The sequence below is a fragment of the Centroberyx gerrardi genome, chromosome 20 (genome assembly GCF_048128805.1).
Source record: "Centroberyx gerrardi isolate f3 chromosome 20, fCenGer3.hap1.cur.20231027, whole genome shotgun sequence".
NCBI classification, from domain to species: Eukaryota; Metazoa; Chordata; class Actinopteri; order Beryciformes; family Berycidae; genus Centroberyx; species Centroberyx gerrardi.
This window is the reverse complement of record NC_136016.1, coordinates 15,074,597-15,097,719: the sequence shown is the minus strand read 5'-3', so window position 1 is coordinate 15,097,719 and position 23,123 is coordinate 15,074,597. Positions and strand designations below refer to the sequence as shown.

Here is a 23,123-nt window from a genome sequence, read left to right as displayed (position 1 = left end):
CAGCTGGATGGGACTGTGCTGTCAAAAAGATCAGAATGTAAAACGTCTAGCAGAGTACAGATTCAGAGCTAATTAGTCATCAGAAACATAGTGCTTCCTGTCCTGTCGTACTGTTTTATATTCTTCAGTGGGCAGTAGGTAGTCTATTTCAAACAAAGTCCTGGCACATCCACTGCAGTGAAGCAATGGTGTGAAATGTAAATCTCAGCAAAGCACAGTTATGCCGCACTATGAAAAAAACAAAGTACTGCTCACAATTGTCAGCCTTCTGATGGATCTTGGCCCAACTTTCTTGCTGTGAGTAGACCTAATGAATGTTAAATAGGCCAATAACTGGAGGCTTCTTGCAAGCCTGTGTGTGAGCATATTATTCAAGAACAAGTACAGCTTTTGTATTGTCCCAGAGCGCATTTGTGACAATGATGTACACCCCTAAATAATTATCAGTTTATTTGAATATGATTTCAGCTCTCTGGCTCCCTAGTTCATCAGCTGCTTCTGTTTCTATGTAACATATCAATTTTAGACCGCTTGATTTCAGTTAACAATTGAACTGAACTGCAAAAATAGCTTATAGCATATTGCATGTACAACAAAGTGCTTTATTAGAAAATGCTGGATATATATGCAGTATATATATATATACTGTATATCTCCATACATCATTGTATTGCAGTAGTATGTTTTCCTGTTGTGTAATGTTAGCAAAACTTATTTGCATAGAAAGAGAATTACGAGAGTTGTGTGAAAATCACAACTAAGATGTGCAGATTCATAGTTTTAATGTTTACCTTCTTTTATTGTTTAGATACTACTGAATAAAGAAGCTTGATTTGTATAAAACAATTTGACAAAGTGTCATAGTTTTCAGGTATTGAGCAGTGCCATGCTGTGGCAACCTCACCATGGTGAAAATAGTGCATGTATGTTGTGGTGGGCTGTTAGATCATTTTTGTGGTATCAGCTGGAGTCAGCATGCCTAAATTATTTGAACTTTAGAGCTTTTCAAGTTTTTCCTTAGATCAAGCCAGTAGAGGTCTTACGCACTTGCTCCATCTCTGTTACAGTGACTGAATGGTTATTCATTGATAGCTTACTGAAATGCTGTGGAAAAATATTCAGCAATAATAATATCAAAACGTTTGTAGATTGTACAACTATAAGCATGGCTAATGGGCTTTAATGGGCACCCACATTAGCTGTTAATTGTATTGCTTGATGTTGTAAAAAGTTGACAAGAGTAAAGCTGTTAGACAAATTATGTGTTTTGTTGAATAAATACTTTTAGCATGCTGTGTCTTTTTTATTGGATATTATGTAAAATATGATTTTGTGGACAAAATCATCAGGCTGATGACTTGAATGTGATTAAAGGTCCGATAAAGAAAGGCAGCAGCATATTTCCACAATTTGCCAAAAATGTACTATTTATTGATTTTAGGTGGGTAAGTGTGGCTTGACCAAGAACAGGCAGGAAGGAGTGAGCGAGGCTGGTCAGGTCAATCAGTACATATCAAACTCGGGGAAAAAAAATCATTCAAAAAGTTTTGTTTGTTCGTTTTTGCTCACTGCTACATGTGTATAGCAAGCACCATGCAATGTAGAGAGAAAGCACGAGTACCTGCAGATATGACTCAGAATGTAAATTCATAAACAGAAAATATTGATTTTTGCTTCTGTTTTTCTGTTTTCTATGGCCTCTTCATATTTCTTTCAATGATTTATTTCATGTGTCTCTTAAGGTCTATACTGCTCTAGAGAGTGATAAACAGGTTTTAACAAAATCCAACTTCAGCAGATATGCATTCAAGCAAGTGAATCAGTCTGCACATATCCATGCCCAGTGATAAAACCAATGATGCACAGGCAACATTTTGAGGCAATATTGATGGCCCATATTGGCAGCACTATATTTTCATGGCACACATTTTTCTTGATAGCTCACAATTTCCCTGGCCAATAACTGAAAGCATCCTAACATTGTCCATCACGGTCTAGTTCTCCTCTGCCTCCTTCTACTCCAAGAACAAGCTGAACGAATGATTGGCTGTTTGCCATCCTCCATGAAGGAGTTGCATGACACCGCGGTGAAGAAAAGGCCAGGAAGTGTTGCCACTGACTCCGCAGCCCCAGGCAACAACCTTCTGAAAAACGTCCCTTTGTGAGACAGTACAGGTCCATTAAGACCAAGACCACCGGCCACCTCAACAGCATTTTCACTTGTCAACCTTACTCTACCAGACATCCAAAGACTCCCTATTTCTGTATTCCCACACAACCTCTGAATTCCCTCATCCCACTGCTGTTACTGTTAAATAAATTGTGAATTAAAGTGAAGTTTGAAGCCAAAAAAGAAGGCTGACTCCAAAAAGACTCCAAACTTGGCCCAACTCAATGCAAGTCAATGGGACCACAACCCAACTTCTCACTCAAAATATAAAGTCAATACATTTTTTCGACAAGAGGTTATGGTCTCAGTAGCTAGTTTCAAATGTGTGTCCTTATGGCGATTTTCTAAATAATTGTGTCATTAATGGGATTAACGGGATATTCCTAGTGATTGACAGGTCGCCTCTCCAGTGATCGACAGGTCGCCGATTATAGGACAGGCGGAGCTGCGGCTCTGCAGACAACCCTCTGCCTCGTTTTGGCTGCGCTGGCTCCAAAAAATGTCAACATGGCGGCGATCGTAAACCCAATCTCCAGGCTTCAAAACGGCCCTTCAGAAACCTATGGGTGATGTCACACTCACTATGTCCATCTTTTTTTTACAGTCTATGCCTAAAATGCTCGCACAAATCTTTGTGCTCTATGCTACTTTAACATCAGGAATTATGCCCATGCTCCATAATGCTGAGAACTATCCAATGCACTGCCGGACTCTCACCATCCCCTTCTACAGCTGCAATCACACTCTAAGCCATGCTACTTTAATGCACATAATGACATAATGCAGAAAGTACATAAAGTATGTGGAGTCTACAGTACAGTCTGCTCTCTTTTGTATGTCTTGTACGTACTGTTTCCTCGCACTGAATGTGAGTTCCTGTACAATGTGTGCCAGTCTGTGTTTATGTTACTACATTAATCGTCAATATGTCCCTGCTCCAAATTCATCAAAGCAAATGAAGTGATTCTGATGCTGAAAACATCATAGTTAGGGCTATGTTTTGCACTCATTGAATTTCATGAAGTTATTTATGGTGGTTGGGTGTAGTGGAGGGCTAGGGGTAAAACATTATACCCACACTCCCTTGTCCCTCTGAGGATTTGAAATGGCAGCATTTAATCACATACTGACTTCTCTCAGCTCAAAGCTACTACCGCTCCTAAAACTACCTGTTATGAGTTTCCTTGCACCATACTTTTGTTAATTTTGCTGTTGATTTCCTCTCATTTGAAGCATAAAATGTCAACTGCCATCGTCTACATTGATGCCAAATTGATAATTAGTCCCTTGGGCCACCCTATTGCACTTTCTCAGACTATACAGTATAGGAATAAAATCAAAGAGATTGTAAAGGAAGGACCATTGAACTCTACACATCAAAACCTTTATGCCATCTAACTGAAGATGAGACCATTCCATCTATTTTGAGGCAGTCTAATTTTCATTCTATTTTCATATCAGCAAACAACAAACTCCTGATTCTGACGAAGGATATACACACAGATAAAGGCTTACGGTGTTGACAGTGGCTCCTAAATACATATTAACACCTTTACTATCAATTATAATCACCATAAATCCTCTCTAACCATTCTACAAAAGAGCTGTTTATTTTGAGGTCTATATATTCTACCATATTGCAGGATGATTAAATTTCTTACTTGGCTGCCTCTTCTCTCTGGATCTAGGCTGAAAAAAAGACATAAAAATAGGGCTGGAAATAAGAGGATGTCACATTTTCACCTGAAGCGTTTCCCTTTAGACAGTGCTCTGCTGAGAATAGGAGGGGCCACTGCTGATGTGCCTGGTGCCATGCTGCCACCCTTAACAGAGGATCCATGAGAACTGCAGCTCTGCAAAAGAGAAAAGAGTAGTGCATGAGTGGTACAAAACACACACGGTCGAATGTGGCTCCAGAGTGACAAGATACGATACACAGTGGTGTCATAGTTAACCTCACACAGTCAGTATCTTCATTACTACTCTCACGCTATGCAAAAGACCCTGACAATTAAGATTCCTTAGCCTGTGCTTCCCAAGAACAATGAAATATCACTTGAGATCACACTTTTTTGTCCCCCACTTTATTAAAAGGGCAAAGAGTTACTTGGCTTCCCTGTCTATCCAGAGAATGTGTCTTTGACAGAAAAAAATGAACATATGAGATATTTAGGACCAAGTGTTATGACCAAGTCAATAGTCAAAAACAAGGGGGGTCCAAAACCTCTTTGCTGTAATAAATTGTAAGTCAACAAAGGCAATCAAGCTTCCCACAGTGTGCCATACATAAAGCTGGGGATATATGACTTGGCAGCATCAGTCCCCAGTCAGGTTGGAGATGTTCTCTCAGTGATGTACAGAGCCCCCTTACTTGTGCAGAATGTCTTTAATTACACTTTTTATTTAAAACTGCAGATTAGGGGAGGACGCTTTGTGAATAAACTCCCTGTTGGCCTTCACAGCACTCCAGCTGCACTCAAGAATTAATCCCACACAAGATTACATTAATGGTTTCCTAAAGAATTTTCCCCACTCGATTCTCTCCCTTTTTCCTTATCAAAATGAACACCATTATCTTACAACAGGCCCCAGACAGAGATTTGGCATACAGCGCAGAGCGACCATGAATGCCCCTAAAACCCCCTGTGAAATACTAAGTCACGAGATAATGCTGTTATTCCAGTTACAGTAGCTCCTGTGCTGCCCTTTCTCTCTGTCTGATTGTACATCATTAAAGCAATTGGATGTGACGTAGAGCTGGTTCAGGGCTCTCATGCCTGATAAGCCTCTTTCTCTCCCTTACACCCCTGACTCCCGGAGGGAGCTGTTACTGCTGTTCACTAGTCGTGCAGGAAAATAGGATCATTTTGGCCACCCTCTCATGTACCCTGTGGGGGAGAACGCCTCACTTTCTGGAACAATTGCCATGGCAAACTTTCTCTGCGAAACCTGGAGGATGATATCTATGTCAGGGGATAAAATAAATAGGTTGTTGTAGACGATGGCAGACCTGCATAGCCTAACCCATTTCACTTGTTCTCTCCTATCTCCTTTTTGTCTTGTTTTATGCCACTTGTGAGAAGTCTTGGATAAACAGAATGCAAATTGGATTTATAGCAAGAGGAGAGGAAGGGAAAATACAGGGGCTGGACAAAATAGCAGAAAAACCTAACTATATGTTGACTATCAAGTACCAAAGGAGGAGTAGAGAATCTTTGCCTTCAGAACAGCTTCACTTGGATTGCTCTCATACAAGTCCTGGACTGTGTGTAGTGGGATATTGGACCATTCTTCAAGAGGGACAGTCCTTGAATCGATAGCACTAACCGCCAAAATGGAAATCAATTGTTTTATAATTATGCATTGACATGTAAATTAGCATAAAATTTGTAACTGCTGACATCAACTAGTCTGATGCTACGAGGTTTTACTTTTACAAGATTAGCTATTCATATTATCAGAACAGATGGAGGGAACATTGTGTGTACAGAAATGTATCCAGAATGGCAAATGTGCACTGTAAGGTATTCACATTATCAGATTGACAGATGGATGATATGTACAGAAATATGTGCAGGTCATGTGCATACATGCAGATCGGATTGGGCCAGGCAGGGCAGATGTAGAAACAACAGTTCAGAGCTGTGTTGTGGAAAAAAAATGTAATGATTCTAGTTTTCCAGATCTGTGATGTCTAATACCATATAACTACCTGACCTGGTATTCTAACAGATAGGCTACAGATGAAATATACTATAGACCAGTGGTTCTCAACGTGGGGTCCGGGGACCACCAGGGGTCCTTGAGGGGGTTCCCGGGGGTCCCCAGAAAATGTATGAATTGTTAAACTTCAGCATTATTCCATTTATAAGAAGTTAACACAGATAGAGCATGTAGAAGAATGACTGTTTTGATCATAGTTTCTCTGTTATCTCTTTACCTACAATACAGATAGTCATGGAATTCTGGACAAAATCATATCTAACAATAAAGATATTCTCAGATTTGGGTCCGAGAGAAAATCTCATCAAATGGGGGTCTATGGCCCTAATGTGGACTAAATTAGGGGTCCTTGATATGAAAAAGGTTGAGAATCACTGCTATAGACAATATCATATTAACACCTGTGACAGATCAGTTAACCACATATCCTCTCTGTAAGCATAAGGATCTGTGGCAGACCCGAAAACCTACATATGGTCAGATCTAATGACATACGGGCCTGCCTGGTCAGTATTGCAGATCTGGGAAAATGGCATCATCGCATTTCATTGTATCTGTCACTATATGAAGACAGCCGAAGATACGAGAAAATGCATTGATGCCGTTTTTCCAGATCTGTAATGTTTGTGATATATGAATTTGCCATTTTAAAGGCTATGGGCAATATCCTATATAAGCATCTGTGACAGATCAGATATCCCTGTATCCTCTCCGTAAGCGTTACGGATATGTGACAGATCCAAAAACTCGTATACCGTTGGATCTTTCCGGATACAGGCCCTTTTTGTCCAGTGTGAAGTGTAGAGAGTGGAACAGAGAGAGCGCAGGTGCCCAGGTGCCCAGGTGCCCAGGTGCCCAATTCAGTATAGAAATGGCACAGGTGCCCAGATGCTTCACCGCCCTCCTATTTGGCTGAGACTTGGGGCGTTGTGTCAGAAAGCATTGTGTAGCAATGATGTCAGCATGAATAAGCGCTTGCAGCACTACTCGGTACAACTTGGGGGGGGGGGGGGGGGGGGGATGCCTTGGCCTGTAATGCCTTGGTCCAGAGAGCTGACATATTTTTGAGGAGGTTAAAGGCACTCCAGCGCTGCAGCAGCTCATCATAGAGATGGTGGAAGGCATTGTCCAAAATGGAGTTCAGTTTAGTGCTCATCCTCCCCTCTGCCACTGCCCCGAGGGCTTCCAGGCTCAACTCTATGACAGAGTCAGCTTTTCTTTCCAGTTCATTGAGCACACTGGTATTCCCTGTCTTACTGTTGCCGCCACAGCACACGACGAGATAGAACGGTGCGCGGGCCACTACACATTGGTAGATGAGGCTGAGTAGAATGCTGCACACATTAAATTACTTGAGCCTCCTCAAGAACAGTCTACTCTGTCCCTCCTTGTACTGTCCTCCTCCACACCTAACACTCCCTAGATGGTGGCATGCTGAGGGAGTGGGTGGGCAGAAGCAAGTGGGGTCACATTAGACCTGCCTGCCTGCCAGGGGATTTGGAGATAGCTGGTCTGGGGTCTCCGTGTCAAACCTGTTGAAAAACAGATTTAGCTCATTGCTCTCTCCTTGGTCCCCTCTGCCCACGGCCCCCTGGCTGCTTATAACCAGTGATCCTCCTCATCCCACTCTGCACAACCTTGTTCTGCTGCTGCTTGTGTTCCATCGCCTCTCTAGGTGTTCTTACTTTTCTTTATTTTCCTTATTGGCTCCCTCTGAGCACACTTGACTTCCTCCTTGACCCGAGCCCCGAAAGCATTTTGCAGCTGAATCCAGAGCATCAATACATACAGAGCCCTCCATACATTCCTATCACCGTATCCTCACAGTCTCGGTGTTAATAGGCTACTGCTGGACAATAGGCCTGTACCTGGGTAAGAAATATATCAAGTTGTGCTCTGATCTGCTGAGGTGGGTGGCGGGGGGTGTGAGTGGAAGCCTTTACACTTGCATTACACAGATGCAAGTCCAGTCTTTTTTGTCTTATATATTGGAGTTAGTTAGTCAGGGTGGAGGGGATGGAAGCATGGTCGAAATCACCAGAGATCGCCATGAAGGCACTGGGGTGTTGCGCTTGTGATCTCGCAATGACCGAGTGTATGATGTCACACGCAGCGCCCACATCACCTGAAGGGGAATGTAAACAACGAGAGAAATGTTCTCAGGGCAATCAGTGGCTCCCGAGAGTAAAAGAACATAACATATGATGATCCAGAAAAAAAAAACAAGAAGTTGAAGAAAACAGAGAACAGAAAGTGCTAGGGAGTTCGCCCCCCCTCCTGAGTGCTGAAATAACAGAAGAATAAAAAAAAAAATATGTGAGAGTTTCTGCAACAGGCAGCCACTAGCACAGCGCCATCTTGGCAAATTTGTCTACCATACAGTATTGATGCTGTGTTTGCCTGCTGCATTCAGGATTCCAATCTACTGTGTGTCACAGGAATCTGTCATTGTGAGCATGACAAGTACATTACAAAACATGATTCATTTCTACTCAATTCTCTGCTCTCTCTCCATTCATGTCATATTTCAATGTGAACAAAAGCTTTCAGCCAGTAGAGAGATGATTAAGGTATGACTGGATATAAATCAATAATAGGTGAAGAGTTACCTTTTGGAGTTGGAGGCTGTATTGAGGCCGAGGAGTAGATTTGGACATGAGGCCCGAGGCGTTGACACTGCAGTCCCTCAGGCTGCGGCTCTCTGAGAAGTGGGCCCGCAGTTTTTCCCTGTGTCTCCTGAAAAAGAGAGAGAGAGAGAGAGAGAGAGAGAGAGAGAGAGAGAGAGAGAGAGAGAGAGAGAGGGCCATTCTTTATTATAGCAAAACATACAAGGACGAGAGATGTTTTGTTCAAAATACTGACTGTAAATATATATAATAGCAGAAAATGCTATGTTCTTTATATACATTGAGTGATTAAGCTTACATATTGGATATAGTATTCACTTAATTTACCCATTTATTGTGTTCTTATTAGTGTTATATAAGCAAACTGTATTATTGTAACGATAATTCTAGCATTACTTCTTTGAAATAAGTCTAATTATGAAGGGAGCTGTACTGCCTTGAGCTGCTGTCTATGTACCTTCCTATTGTCAGGTAGGAGCAATAGATCTTCCTGCAGAAATGTTTGTGTTCCCTCTTATAGTGATTCACCCTTAAATCTGATTGAGTGGATTTTGGGTTACATTTAAAAGTTAAGTCCAGTCATTGCTTACTAGAATTCTATTGGCCAGCTCTCTAGCAACAAGGTAGGTAATCATATTCATTGACCTGTTATGCTTTGTTTCTGACACGTTTTACATACAAACAGGGTGCATACGTCACATAGCAATGGCACACAGGTCTCTTAGTCTTTTAGATAAGCCTTGTCCATAAACTGTCACAGTCGCCTATTCAGGGAAGGCTTTACATTTAAAACTGATCATTGTGGACAGGCATGTATATCAAACTGTCATAAGAGATAAATATTTCACCATTTCTTTTCACAGATACTTTTGTTGTATCAACTATACACAATGGACAGTTGGGGGCTTTTGATTTATATTGACATCAAACTGCAAGGGCTGACAACATTTGTCAAACATTTTAAATGCAGGAGCCACTTGAAAGGTCAAAATGACACGATGAGCAACAGTCAATTCACAAAAGATTTTTTTCAGGGCTGTAACTGAAAGTTTGGATAGTGGTAGTGGTGGTGAAAAGCGCCCCAAGCTGCTGCAAAAATAGCATTACGAGAGAAACTGTCTTTCACAAGTGAAAATTTAATCAAGGCAATGTACCGTGAAACGTCCATTACATGCTCCTGCGATAATATTCTGAAAAAAATAAAGGAAAGAAAAAATGTTCTGGCAGTGCGATCATAGACTAGTTTTAGAGTCAGGAGTTTGGATCCTTGCTTCACACGGGAAACTATAAAGAGAATTCCTGGTCCACCTTTTAAGAGCCACTATGGAGTTTGGGGAAGGAACAATTAGAGCCATCAGACTGCAGCTTAGACATGTTGTTAGCTGCATTTAAAACATTTAGTTTTAGCTGCAGTCTGTTAGTTCTTACCACCACTTAAATGGTACATATATGTATTTGTCTATGGAAAATGTGTATACTGTATGTATGTATGTATGTATGTATGTATGTATGTATGAGACAAGCACTATTTTTTGATGGAGCCATACTCATACTGTAAGTTTTTACATTAAGGCACTGGGTAGGTGTCAGTTTATCCATGTGTACATGGTAATATGACTGAAATCAGGCTTCACTGCTCACCTTTTCCCTTAACCATAACAACGGGTCACATGATCAAGCAAAAAGCAAGAAAGAAAAGTAAAATGGCATCTTTTAGCTATGCTAAATATAAAATATGAGAGCGTTACTTAATTTTGGATTACATTTTGATTGGATTAAAAATTAATTGATGCTTAAGACTTTTGGATTAAATGTTAATTCGCCATTAAATTTTTAAATACTAGGTTGCTCAACTCTCTCTGCAGCTGAGGGCTATAAAGTGTATCCAAAGTAAAGGACCTGACAAGCAATCACCATTTAGGAAGCATTAGACTGAACTGGTTCAAAAGAACAAAAAACTAAATTGTGAGTGATGGTTTTGAAGGACTGGTGCCTGGTGATGGGAACTACTCTGAAACCATTTACCAAATTACCAACTACTTAAAGTACACAACTGTGAAACAAGTTAACTGTGAAAGAAGACTGTTTTTAGGGCTATTGTGCCTGTTTTTATTGCAAGGCTGCTCAACAATTATGTAGGCTTACTCCTGTAATATAATTCATACCCTAGGCAATTTGGATGTGGATAATCAGTTGCTGATGTTGGACATTTGGCAAGCATTGCCACTACTGTGATGTGTACTCCCACTTTCATATCCTGTTTAATTCCTAATTTTCAGAGCCACATATCATTAACTAGGCTTTGATTTCCATTTCATGGGGTCTTTAAAGCATGTAGAAGTAGTTTTCATATCTCTAACTCTTGTGTATAGCCCTGAAACAATATCAAAAATGAAATTGTGCTAATGATTGATCTCCTTTGTAAAGTGTTGATGAGCAGAATGGACTTAAGAGGTAGCGAGAGAGACAACTGTCTGAGCTACATTGCCAACCATTGTTTTGGGAAAAGAGATTATATTTCACCAAGTTTTAGATGCAGGATTCTGGACACTATATTTTCCTGTAGATTCATTCTAAGTCTAATGGCGAGCCTTTGCAGGATTCTCTCGTCATGTCGAACCACATGCGTAGGTGCTACCTTACCTTTGAAATGCTCAATTTTTGTTTTTCAGGACCCATTCAATCAGCACAACCTACAACCTACGTTAACTCCCACCTTGATAGCCATTACTTCTCTTTGTCTGCACTCCTTTCTCTTTCTACTTCCTTGCAGTCTGTTATTGACTTCTCCTGCGGACTGCTTTTGTGTTGCCCGATTCCCTCTTATCCACTCACTCACACACACACACACACACACACACACACACACACACACACACCTACACACGCACACACATGCACAAGGTCTATCCCTTTTTGAATTTGCTCTAGCTCTTTTCTTTATCTGTATTTGTGTCGTTTGTTTTGCGTAAAGCACTTTGTGACAAACCTGCTTGTTAAAACCACTTTATAAATAAATCTTACTTGAATATCTGTCCGAAATGCACTTTCATTCTACGCAATTTAGAGTTGATGCCTTGCTAAAACACCCTCTAGCTGACTCACACTTTAGATTTCATTGGGCCCTGTGCCATGATAGTAAAGTACTCCTTGTGCATAGCCTGGGGCATTCTCTATTAACGTGGCATTGGCTCGCTTCACTCACTTGTTGCGGCGGTAGAGAGCCATGCATGCCACTCCGAGAAGACAGATCCCCGAGGCAATGCTGAAGATGGACAGCACCTGCCTCTGGTAGGTCTCCCCGCTCTCTGTGGAGGCCGAAGAAAGAATACAGTTCAGGTCATTGAATTTCCACTCTGACACAAAGGATATGGGCCGTGTCTGTGATTGAGCAGGGCGGAAGAAATGTACCATGAATTAACATACTGAACACACTGGACGTACACACACACACACACACACATACACACACACAGACGCAGACACATACACACACAATGTCCATTAGCATAAAGGGACCAATGACGCTGTCAGTAAATGTCAGTGTTTGAGCATGTGATGGGGATGTGGCAGACACAGGCAGGGCTCAGTGACACGTGCTAACTGAAGTGTGATAATCATTTCCTTCAGACAAACCCAGCAGCCAACACCGATGGACGGTCTGCAGGGGCCAATCTGTGTGTGTATGTATGTGTGTTAGCATTCAAAGACTGATGGCGACAGGGAATTAGCAGCAAATGAATGCTCTAGGAGCTCCTTGTCAGACCCCCGCACATCAGCAGGCTGAGGGTCATCAGCAGCTAGGACAAGCAGCAGTTGTTCCCAGCAGAAATCTGTGCGACTGAGCGGCTGTTTAGATGCTGCACTACACACCGTAGTCTATAGTGAGGGGCCTAGTTTAGTTTAGTTTATTTTGTTTGCACATATAAAAAACAAACAAACAAATTAACAAACAAAAACTACATTAAGAGAATTACCAAAGAAAGAAAGGGAAATAAATGTACATGTGCAGCTGAGGTAAAAAGCCCAAGATGAGCTTATATCAAAACCTCACCGAGGTTATACTAATTAAGTTACAATCATTGAAAGTTCATTTTAAGTAGTTACAATAATGAAAACACATGAATATTACTGAAATGTAGTTACATAATAGTGATTATTAAACTGGTACAACAACTATTAATCAATCATATAAATCTCCAGGATATTAGGTAAGCGAATGTATAACTGAACTCAAATAGGAAACTCAGCTGTATAACTGAGAGCATTAGCAGCTGTCAGAAATCAAAACCTCTTTTATAGAAAACTAGAAAACATTACCTGCTCAAAACAACTCTCACTCTAATACATTTAGTGGTCTAAGAATCGCAGCCTGGTATGTAAGAATGTTACACCACAGCTGAAGAAAACAATCCTCGCTCATCACCAGCCTGTGCGAGGCAACAGCTCAAAACATTGGCTACAGCAGTATAAATCACCAGGACTGGTTCGATCATAACAGTCAATACACACTTTGAGTTAGGCGCCGCACTTTGAAACCATGCAACCAATCCAGTGGGATTGACTGTGGTGTGTTGGAGGAATTTCTCTGTCCCCCCAAATGTCATACATGACCTTGAGCTTGTACCGACCTCCTCTGACATTAGTCAAGCCCTCAAATCACCACCTGACAACTGCAGGAAAAGTGCAGAGAACATCGGCCCAACCTGCTCATGACCTTCAAGGGCTTCCGATGCCGTCAACAGAGAACTGCTGTGGCAAGTCTTGTGTAAATGTGGTTGCCCGCCCAAGTTTGTCAACATCCTGCATGATGACTTCACTGACTGTTGAAGAACATGAATCTGGGCCTTATAAGATCTGTACAGGGACACAACCAGGCATTCTGCTAGTACCATTTTTTCCCTCTGTGTTATATCAACACATCACGGGATAACGCGGTGTAATTGAGTTCAAACTGGAAGGAAACCTTTTTAATATCAGAATGCTTCTGGCAGAGACCAAGATAACATCTGAACACATCCTGGCGTTACAATATGTGGATACATACATCAGAGGTCCACCAAACTGCCCACTCAGCTCCTGTGAAGGGGAGCCAGGGAGAGGGTGTGACTTTGAAGTCCAATACAGACAGACTGTTGTAGTAGTGGCCAGTTGCTACACAGACTTATGCAAATTTAATGCTGGTAAAAGCTGAAATTGGTGAGTTAATTATAAATTTAAATTCTAAGTTCTAATTAAATGTGATATGATATATAGTTCTGATCCTATTTTGGGTTTTACATTTCATTGTCTCAATTAAATAATGGTATAAAATTATGATGCAGACTATAATTCAGTTGTTTTTGCTGGCATGCTGCCATGTTGAATAGAGCCAGCTGACCCGTTATTAACTCGTGTTAATGCATTACTTATGCACAGTGGGCCTGACTACACTTTGACACTAGTGTTACAATACTTCTGAGTGGTGGAGCTGACTACAGTCTCTTGACTCGCATCCCCAAAATGCCAACAATGTGGCAGGAACACAAAAGTGACAATAACTGCCTTCAAGCTGCACTTTAGGAATAAACAACAGAGGCTGCCTCTATTTCTTATGTATATCAGTGGAAGACTAAAGTAATTTGTCACTTTGTATACTAGTGCTGATGCGAACCCTCCAGCTGTTACCATCAGTGGAAGTGACCTCTCAACAGCTGCATCTTTTAAATACCTTGGAACTATATTCCCCCCTCTGCCACATCATCCGTGCTGAAGTGGAGTACCACCTGAGACAAGCCTCAGCTTCTTTGGCTGGATAAGAAAGAGGGTTTTTCAAAACAAAGACCTGCATATGAACATAAAAAACAGCTGTCGACAAGGCAGCGTGCCTTTCAACCCTGCTGTACGGCTGTAAGGCATAGACAACATACAGCCAGTATACTATTAAAGGCCTTTCATATCCAATGCAAGACAAACTGCCAAAACACTCAAACATCATCATCCAGCCCCAGCTATACTGGCTAAGACATGTCGCATTGACACCAGGACAGCACCCTCACAAGTGGATGCCATATGGCCAGCTATGCACTCTACAGAAGACCAGAAAAAATTGTATGATGGCCAGATTTAAGTATCCATGAAAAAAATGGAGCATCAAGCTGGCGAGCCTGAAAATCATCAGATCAAAACAGCATGATACACACAGCGACAGCTACAGCTACTATAAAAAATGCAAGAAAAGCAAGAAAAAACTAGATCACATCTAGAGCACTCAATCCAACATCAAACCCGGCTTTTCTGTATTCTGACATTCTGTCTCAAACGCAGAATGTCACATATTGGACTTTCATAACAGTTATCAAAAGATTGATTGCTAGCGCGGAAGAGGACGTCTTAATCAAACATACAGGACTACCATAAACAAGTAAGCAGATAAGCATGAATATGTAGCTAGTCTGGAGCCGAAAAACAATCTATCTGTATGTCTGGACGTCCATCCAACAAACAATCGATCAATGCCGTTCCCATTTCCTCTAATGCATCCACCCACCTGCAATAGCATCTGCAATTGAACTAATTTAGTTCCCAGATTAAAATCACTGAACTGAGGAGGGTCGTGTATAGGCTTTGCATTCTCTTTTGCCATGTCTTCCCCTTCCCCCTATTTCCGAGAGCGAGTGTGTCGTGCAGACAATCAGTAAAGCCAGGTTATTGGAAAACTTCACAGCATGCAATGTATGTTGTATGTAAGTTTGCGTGTGTACGCAAGAGAGAGGGACAGAGAGCGACGGAAAGGCAGACAAGAAAATGTGAAATATAAGAAATGAGAGTGTGAGAGTGTCTCGTATGCGTCCTTTTGTGTGTGTAGGCGGTAAAAGTATGGATCAGTGTGGGTGAGGTGGTATATTCCATCTGGACGGGGAACAGTGTGTCACTAGAGGGCCTGATGATTTTGTTACCAAAGATTTGTTAAAACAATAATCTGCAACATTTTCATATAAATATACAATGGCCGCTCATGACACCAAAGGTGACGCCAACACCAAGAAAATAAGAATCTCACTTCAAGATTATCAACAGAGGTTAAAATGATAATGTGGCACAACATCACTCAACTAACAAGGACATTTCCATTTCCATTGTCTCTTAGTCCATTGGTTAACTTAAGCGTATTTCTTTGTATTTATATAGGCTTTTAGATTAATTGCTTTATAAATCCTGGTGAAGGCCACATGCCGGAACACATTGGTTGTACTAATAAATCTTTGTTCTCAGTACTGCAAGCGTTGCTGGAATTTCCTCAACTGGAGAGTCAACCAGCTGGAAGCAAAAATCACTGAGTGATGCTTGTGACCATGAAGCCAGACAAAAATGGGTTTGTTTTGTAAGTTGGATGCTACTTAAACATAACACAGTAATTACCCTGTAATTTGAGCACCATAAGTGCTACCATTAAGAAATACTTTATATTCCTTTTCTGTATGGCATTTTCCATATCTTTCAGTTTCAGCACAGTACTAGAAATAGCATGCATTGCTAATTGGGCTGCTAATATAACTGGCATCATAAACTAATACTCATATATACAGCATATACTGTATATATAGATATATATATGTGGCAGGCCAACAGACACACACAGACACACATGCACTGCATCCTTCTTTATTGCTCTATCTTCCTTACATCAGTCTGTCTGACAATACCGTTCTCCATGCAAATAGAATACACCTAATTCACCACCACGGTGTTTCCATGGCGACTGGCCCGCATTCATTTTCCAAGGTGAGCAGCCTTGTTGTGCTGTGGATTGTATGTGGCATTTCACTGAGTTATGAAAAACTGTGTAGGCTACTCCACATAGTCAATGGAAAGTTGTCTTACCCATGAACTCGATCCCAAGTTCGTCCGCTGTTCCATCCAATGCCAGAGAGCATGGGAAAAGGAGAGAGTGGACAGATACATAGAGAGAAAGAGAGAGAGAAAGAGAGAAATAGAGAAAGAGAGGTACGGGAGGGGAGTATAAAAGAGAGAATGCGCAGTTAACACATGACACAGCTCTAACTCTTACTCAGAATTCACCCTAGGGAGAAACACATGCTGCAGCTAGACCATGAACTTTGTTTGACAGCTTCCTCTGACATGCTTCTCTCTTGTGTGCCAGGCAATGAGCCAGCCAGCCCCAGATGCTTGGTATGCTTTACTGTGATATATCGTTAATTCACATAGTCTGCAAAGGCTTTGAACGAAGAAAGGGAAAACAACAAAGATATTGGGGGTTGAGAGGATTGGATCTGGAGGATATAAGTTGAAAATGACATATCATATAGTTTCATGTGACATCCGTTGTGACACAGGACTTTTGTATTGATCTGAGGTTGAGCCGTTGCAGTAATTGTTCTCTTTTGTCTTCAAGCATAGCTTTATCAATATTTACAAGGTTGCCGCTAAAGACATACCACACTAACACATACACACATGCACGCACACACATGGACATACTGTACATGTACTCTCTCTTCTCTACTTCTCTTTCTTGCACTCTCTCTCTGTCTCTCTCACACATACACACAGACACACACACACACTTTGACATACACTATCTCAGACACACAAAGTCTTTCTTCATGCAGTTAAGTCTTTCCCCCAATCCCAGAGCTGGGGAAACAGATAAAGAGGAGCACTCGTGTTCTTTTCATCCTGACAGCGTCCCTTTTTCACGCCACTGTAATGTAATCTCATTTAAATTAAAATGAAACTCTCACTCGTAATTGCTTTTCTGACAGAGGTGGTCTGAGTTTTAAATAGAATGCAGCTTGCCAAGCCCCTGACATGATTATGTGGTGGGCACTCTCAAAAAACTGGCAAACGAAAAAAAAAAAAAAAAAACATCTGTTCCCGGATGCGTTTTGATTGTGGGATGGGAAAATCTGTCAGTACCGTGGCTTTAGAAGTTTGAGGAAAAGTAAAAAAAAAAAAGACCCCACTCGACTGGAGTGAAAACCAGATAGGCAATAGACAAATGAACGTCTGGATAAATGATTGGATTAGTGTAATCGCACAGGGTTATCTGAGTCTATTGTGAGTCTAATGTGAAATGATCAAATTTGAACTACGGTAAGCAAACTTATGACATTCTGACAAAGTTCCAGAGACAGAGAGTGCTTAGGCCCACAAATGTTAAAACAAAATATTACAGATGTTTGTCAATTATAAAAAGTTTGAGAAGCCATGTTTGCCACTGCAAGGACAATTAGCCATTAGTAACAGAAAAGTGCCTCTGTATTCCACATGAAGCAAAAGCCTTTTCAGGTCTTTTCATAGGGATAATAGGAACACAAATGCCTTCAAATCCTTTAACTCAAATAATGGGAAGAATTGAATCCAGCCTGTCCTGACCAATGCTGCATGTCCAAACCTTGCCAGAGGCTTTACACAGTTGTGGCCAATTACTTTTCTTTTTGTGGGCATGTCCATCTTCAAGTTTGTTTCATGGGTTTGGAACCAACACACATTTGTTGATCCCATGCGCATTTGATTGAAAGTCATTGTTATATTTATATTTAACTCATTTGTGCAGATAAAAGTGAAAAAGGGGCACAAAGTAGACATGTCATCCCTACTTCAGTCTGATTTGGATGAGTAGCTCCTGCTCACTTTCATTTATGCCTGCCTTTAGGTAGGGAGCAGGTGACATGATGTTTTTATTGAACACAACCTAAGTTCATTATTCCCAAATGTATGTATTGCAGCCTCAAGGAATCTTTAACAACTCTGAGCACTTGTGGCACCCTTATTAATGCATAGCAACTCACACACTAGTGATAAGACAATTCAGAGTCAATCAATTCTTGCTTGCGGACATTATGCTTTTTGCCATGAGCAATCTTGAGGTAGAACTGCATTATTAAGATAATGGCTGACACTCTTGTGACTAAGTGCTTAGTGTTGCAGTGGCATAAACACTTGGCAAGGCCAAAGAAGTGGATGCAATATCTTATTGATGTTGCCTGATCCGTATTATCCATTGAAGCCTTTCCCTGTGATTGCCCATGGCAACAGCTAACACTTATCCACTCTAAATCGCCCTGACTGTCACGGCCTGCTCAGATGATGTCATTTCAACACTGATACACATCCCCTCCTCTGGCATTGCCTTGTCTGGAGACGTTCACCAATCATAATATGTGCAGGCTCCCCATCCTTCGCACTGGCATCTCAAAGCACCCTGGGGAATCATTTACGCCGTCTTGTGGGAGCCTTGAGCAAGCCTGGAGAATACCTGTGCATCATGTCAGTCGTTTTTGGGCCGATTAAGAGGTAGGAATTTGGCGGGTGGGAGAGACAATGGCAGGAGTGAATCAAATCCTTAATCCCCTCTTTTACTTGGGTGAGCAGAGGACTGGGGAGCCGTGTGTGTGTGTGAGTGAGTGTGTGTGTGTGTGTGTTAGTGAGCCCAGCATCCTTTGTGGCTACTTACCCAAGGCCTAATACCTACGGGAGAAAAATGGCTCAAATTAGAGGCTTGCTTTCTTCTTCTTGGTAAATCAGCCGGGAAAAACCAACAGCTGGCTCACCAATCCACCTCCCCACCTCCACCTACCCCCTCTTCAATCTTCCCCTGCCGCCAAAGACATCCCCTCCATAGTCTCACAACTGCAATTGGCCCAGCTGGACACCATTAGTGGCACACCGTACGCTCTCTCCCACTCAAAGAAGCGAATCATTTCCGGTTCTTGACTAGGCATAAACAAAACCACACCTTTCCTCCACTCCCTCGCTCCCAATTAAAGACGCCACTTCCCCACTGTGCACCAATATCTCCGACCACAACACCCTCGCCCAACACCATTTCCAAAGCAGAGTTCACAGCGGTGCGGCAGGAATACCTGGCAGGGAGCCTCTTTTCCTTTTGGCCCTGGGCTTTTGAGATATGCTTTGCAGTCTCTCTCCCTTTTTCTTTCTCTCTCTGGATGTGTATGAAGGAGTGGTGCTGTGTGCAAGCGTTCGGACTGCTCTCTTGAGTGGTTGCTTTGTGGCCAGTCAATACCAAGACAAAGGAAGAGGGGCGATGGATGATTTGTGATTGCAAGGTGCACAGAGATGGATTTTAAAAAAAGCTCAAAGGACAAAAGCTTGTATGGCAGATAAAGCTCTTTCTCACCCCAGGGGTGCGATTTGTGTCTAATGCTATCAGGTTAGTGAATGAAGACAGAGAAATAATGATATAAACACAAATTTATGTGTGCACATATCGCCATGTACACACACACACAAACACACACGCACAAACACACACAATGAATTGAATTTAATAGCAGCTAGTACCATTTGTAGTTGCTGTTAGTATGGTGGCTTGGTATGTTATCACATGATTTGGCTTTTGAAAGCAGGATAATCCCCCAAACCCTTGGTAATCTGGGTAAATTTTAGATTACTCGGTATCAACAGAGATCAAAATAGGCTTCACTCCATTTAGTTCTCTGTGGTGAAAAGGGTGGATGGGTGGGGTGACATGATATAATACAGTTATATCATACATCATCGTTTGTATTTTACCTGTCGACATTTTTGCCATTAAAATATACAAATGAAATATATGAAATAGTTTATATGCATTATAAAGTGGTAAATAACTAGAACTATTGGCAATTTTCTATAATTTTCCTAATTTTTCAAATGAGGACCACTAAATGAAGATCGCTTGACCATATTAGCTATATCCCATTAATATACATCATACAACTTATTTATTGATGACAAGGCACATGTTAGGGAAGTTAGGGGAAGATGCAGTAGGAATTGGGAAATGTGAGCAGACGTAGGCCAGCAACTTACAGTCCCACCAGAGATAGTCAGCCTAACCTACAATTGTGGTCCAATACTCAACAGTTCACTTTGTAGAACTCACTACATTAAAGATGCGGTAGATGAGGTATATGAAATAAAGAAGCTTAGATACACTGAGCTAGCAGCTGGGGGTGAACAGGGCTGGACAGCCAGGTACGGGAGTTATGTGCTGTGGATTTATATTGCAGCCACATCCTCTGCTGTTTCACCCAGGGAGCGGTCAAGCAACTTCGAAAGCAGTCAGAAGAAAGCACAGCAGTTGGGCTCCAAAGTATGGAAAGCTATTTCATAATTAAAAAGGGGTTATATATCATATGATGGCATAGCTATGGCAGCAGGAGTGGGTGGTTATACACTGTTTTCAGCTCCAAGTGTTATTGTCTAATATAGCTTACTGTTGAGCTGTTTCTGTCTGAACTGCTGAGTGGGCCATTTCAAGCTATAGCAGGATGAGCCGTCTCATTAGCCTATTTTTGTTTTGACCAATAGTGAGAAAAGAAGTTACTAATGCTTCTTCTGGAGGTATCATGGGCCTAATTTAATGAAACATCTGTGATGGGAGTGTGATGTTCAGCACTCTAGGAGATGTGTGGATATATTCAACTGTTCGCTAACTTTTTAAAATATTCAACTTTTATTTTTCCCATAGATGTGAAAAGTGGAATGTTCAGAAATAGATACATTCCACCAAAACACATTTTTTAATATTCATGCTCTTAAAGGTAAACTAATCCATTGACAAAATCTTACTATTTTTACTTTTCTACTTCAATTCAAAGTTTTATGCTCCTATAGTTTTCTTTAAATGTTAGGTGTTCTTCTGTGTGTCAAGTGATTCTTCCAGTCAGACACTTTCAACTGCTTTCAGTTAGCCCACACATTTTCTTCAGGAGATGTACTTTTTCTAGTTCTACCAATAACAAGCAAACAAACAAATATCTATTATATTACAGAGCACTTAAAGTACATAAAATGGAAAAAAAAAATCCCTCAGTACTTCACCCTTTGAGACTTTTAGTCTTGTAAAATGGGGATGTGTTAAATTATTCATTTGTTGAAAATGCAGCTCAACAAAGTGAGATTTCTTGTGCAGAACACAAAAATATTCAACCTATCTAAAAAAAACAACTGTCAAATGTTTAAAAAGTTTGATTGGGCACAGAGAAAAATGGTCATAGAAGATACAATGAATCCCACTGTGAAAACTGGATACCATGAGGGAGCATGAAACATGCTTCGTGACACTAGCTTGTGACCCCATTAATGGAGTCTCACTGGGCTTGGTGGCATCAAACAGAAGGCCATGGGAGTTAAGGTCTCACTCTGACTCTTGGTACAGAAGAGCCAAGTCTCTCCATAAAACAGTGTGAATTTGTAAAGCTGCAGTCTCCAGGGAAAGGCTTGGGGCCTCCAACTTCTCTTCCCTGTCCCTCTGACTTCTGCTTTATTTTTTAACTAGACTACCGAGCTGTCATGGGGCTTCAAAGGCTCCAGGGGCCTTGTTTTTCATGAACAATAGAGAAGTCAGGACTTTTCCCTCCTTGAGCTATAGACGCAAAGCATAAAAGCAAAGCAAGATTAAAGACTGTAATAAAAAAAAATTGGAGAGTTTATGCATGGTATCCATAGGATTTTATATTCAGGACTTATCTGGCATGGCAGCACTTCTAAACGTAGGTCTGATGTGATATAGTCCAATCAACAAACACAATATCACAATGCACAGTCTGACTACTGTCTCATGTTGTAATGGTTATTGTAATGTTTTGTTATTGTCCCACTGATTTCTCGGATTCTTATTCAAATGAAAATCTTCACATTATGATATTACTGATTGATCTATGACCACAGATTTTTAAGTAAAAGACAAAAATGGATATTATATGATAATGGTAACATCTATTTTCTCCTAAATGACCTACTGTGCCGTGGGGATTGTAACATTACCTCTCAGACTATAATATACCGTAACTCTGCAATTGTAAAGCTATGATTATTATCTCTGTAATGATTATAGGTTAGAGAAATCTCATTTATTCTCTTTCTCCTTCTATCCATACAGACGTCAGAGTGAGTCATGATGTGTAAAGTACATTTCATCTATAGAATCAATAACTGACGTTTGTATAACGTTACAAGACCAATAGAAAACTGCCTAAGGGACATATTAATCAAATTAATCAAAACCTTTTATCAGATGTAGGTACGTTTTTTTTACTGCATACTAAGAATGAGACATTTTAGCATATAATATCTGAGATTATATAAAATCAAGAGTATACTGAGGATACAAATGTCACCTAAAGTCCATCCCAGAAGAATAACTATTATTAGATGTTAGTTCTTAAAACAGTATTAGGACTTTTGCCCAAAAATGCTAGAATGCTGTGCTGCAAAGGGTTAATTTGAAGCTGATCTCAATTAATTTATATTTATCTTGACGGATCCAGTAATAGTTTCATTCAAGGGCACGTAGCACACACAGTTCTTATGGATTTGTTTTTACTTTGCAGATCAATACACCAATACTGTAGGAGGAAAAATAGAAAATGGAGCGTACTTGGGTCTGACAAGATTGCATCTGTCTTGGGTACAAACTGGTCACAGCGTAGTCCATGATAGCCCTCCTTACACCTGTGAGAGAGAGGGAGAGAGAGAGAGAGAGAGAGAGAGAGAGAGAGAGAGAGAGGGAAAGGGGAGAGATTTGAGATTTGAAGTAAGACAACCCAAGCAGAAAGTAATGAAGTACGGCATGAACTAGCAGCAGAAAAGAC

At 41.0% G+C, this 23,123-nt stretch overlaps 1 protein-coding gene across 1 annotated transcript in view; it reads right to left on the bottom strand.

The window, feature by feature from the left end:
• Positions 1-23,123, bottom strand: part of nrg3b (neuregulin 3b) — a 178,582-nt gene that overhangs the window by 7,539 nt on the left and 147,920 nt on the right. The window contains exons 3-7 of the mRNA XM_071920354.2: positions 22,912-22,983; positions 16,384-16,433; positions 11,726-11,828; positions 8,503-8,629; positions 3,914-4,023 (exon numbers count right to left, since the gene is read on the bottom strand). Of these exons, the coding sequence (XP_071776455.1) occupies positions 3,914-4,023; positions 8,503-8,629; positions 11,726-11,828; positions 16,384-16,433; positions 22,912-22,983 (462 nt within the window). The remainder of the gene's footprint in view (positions 1-3,913; positions 4,024-8,502; positions 8,630-11,725; positions 11,829-16,383; positions 16,434-22,911; positions 22,984-23,123) is intronic.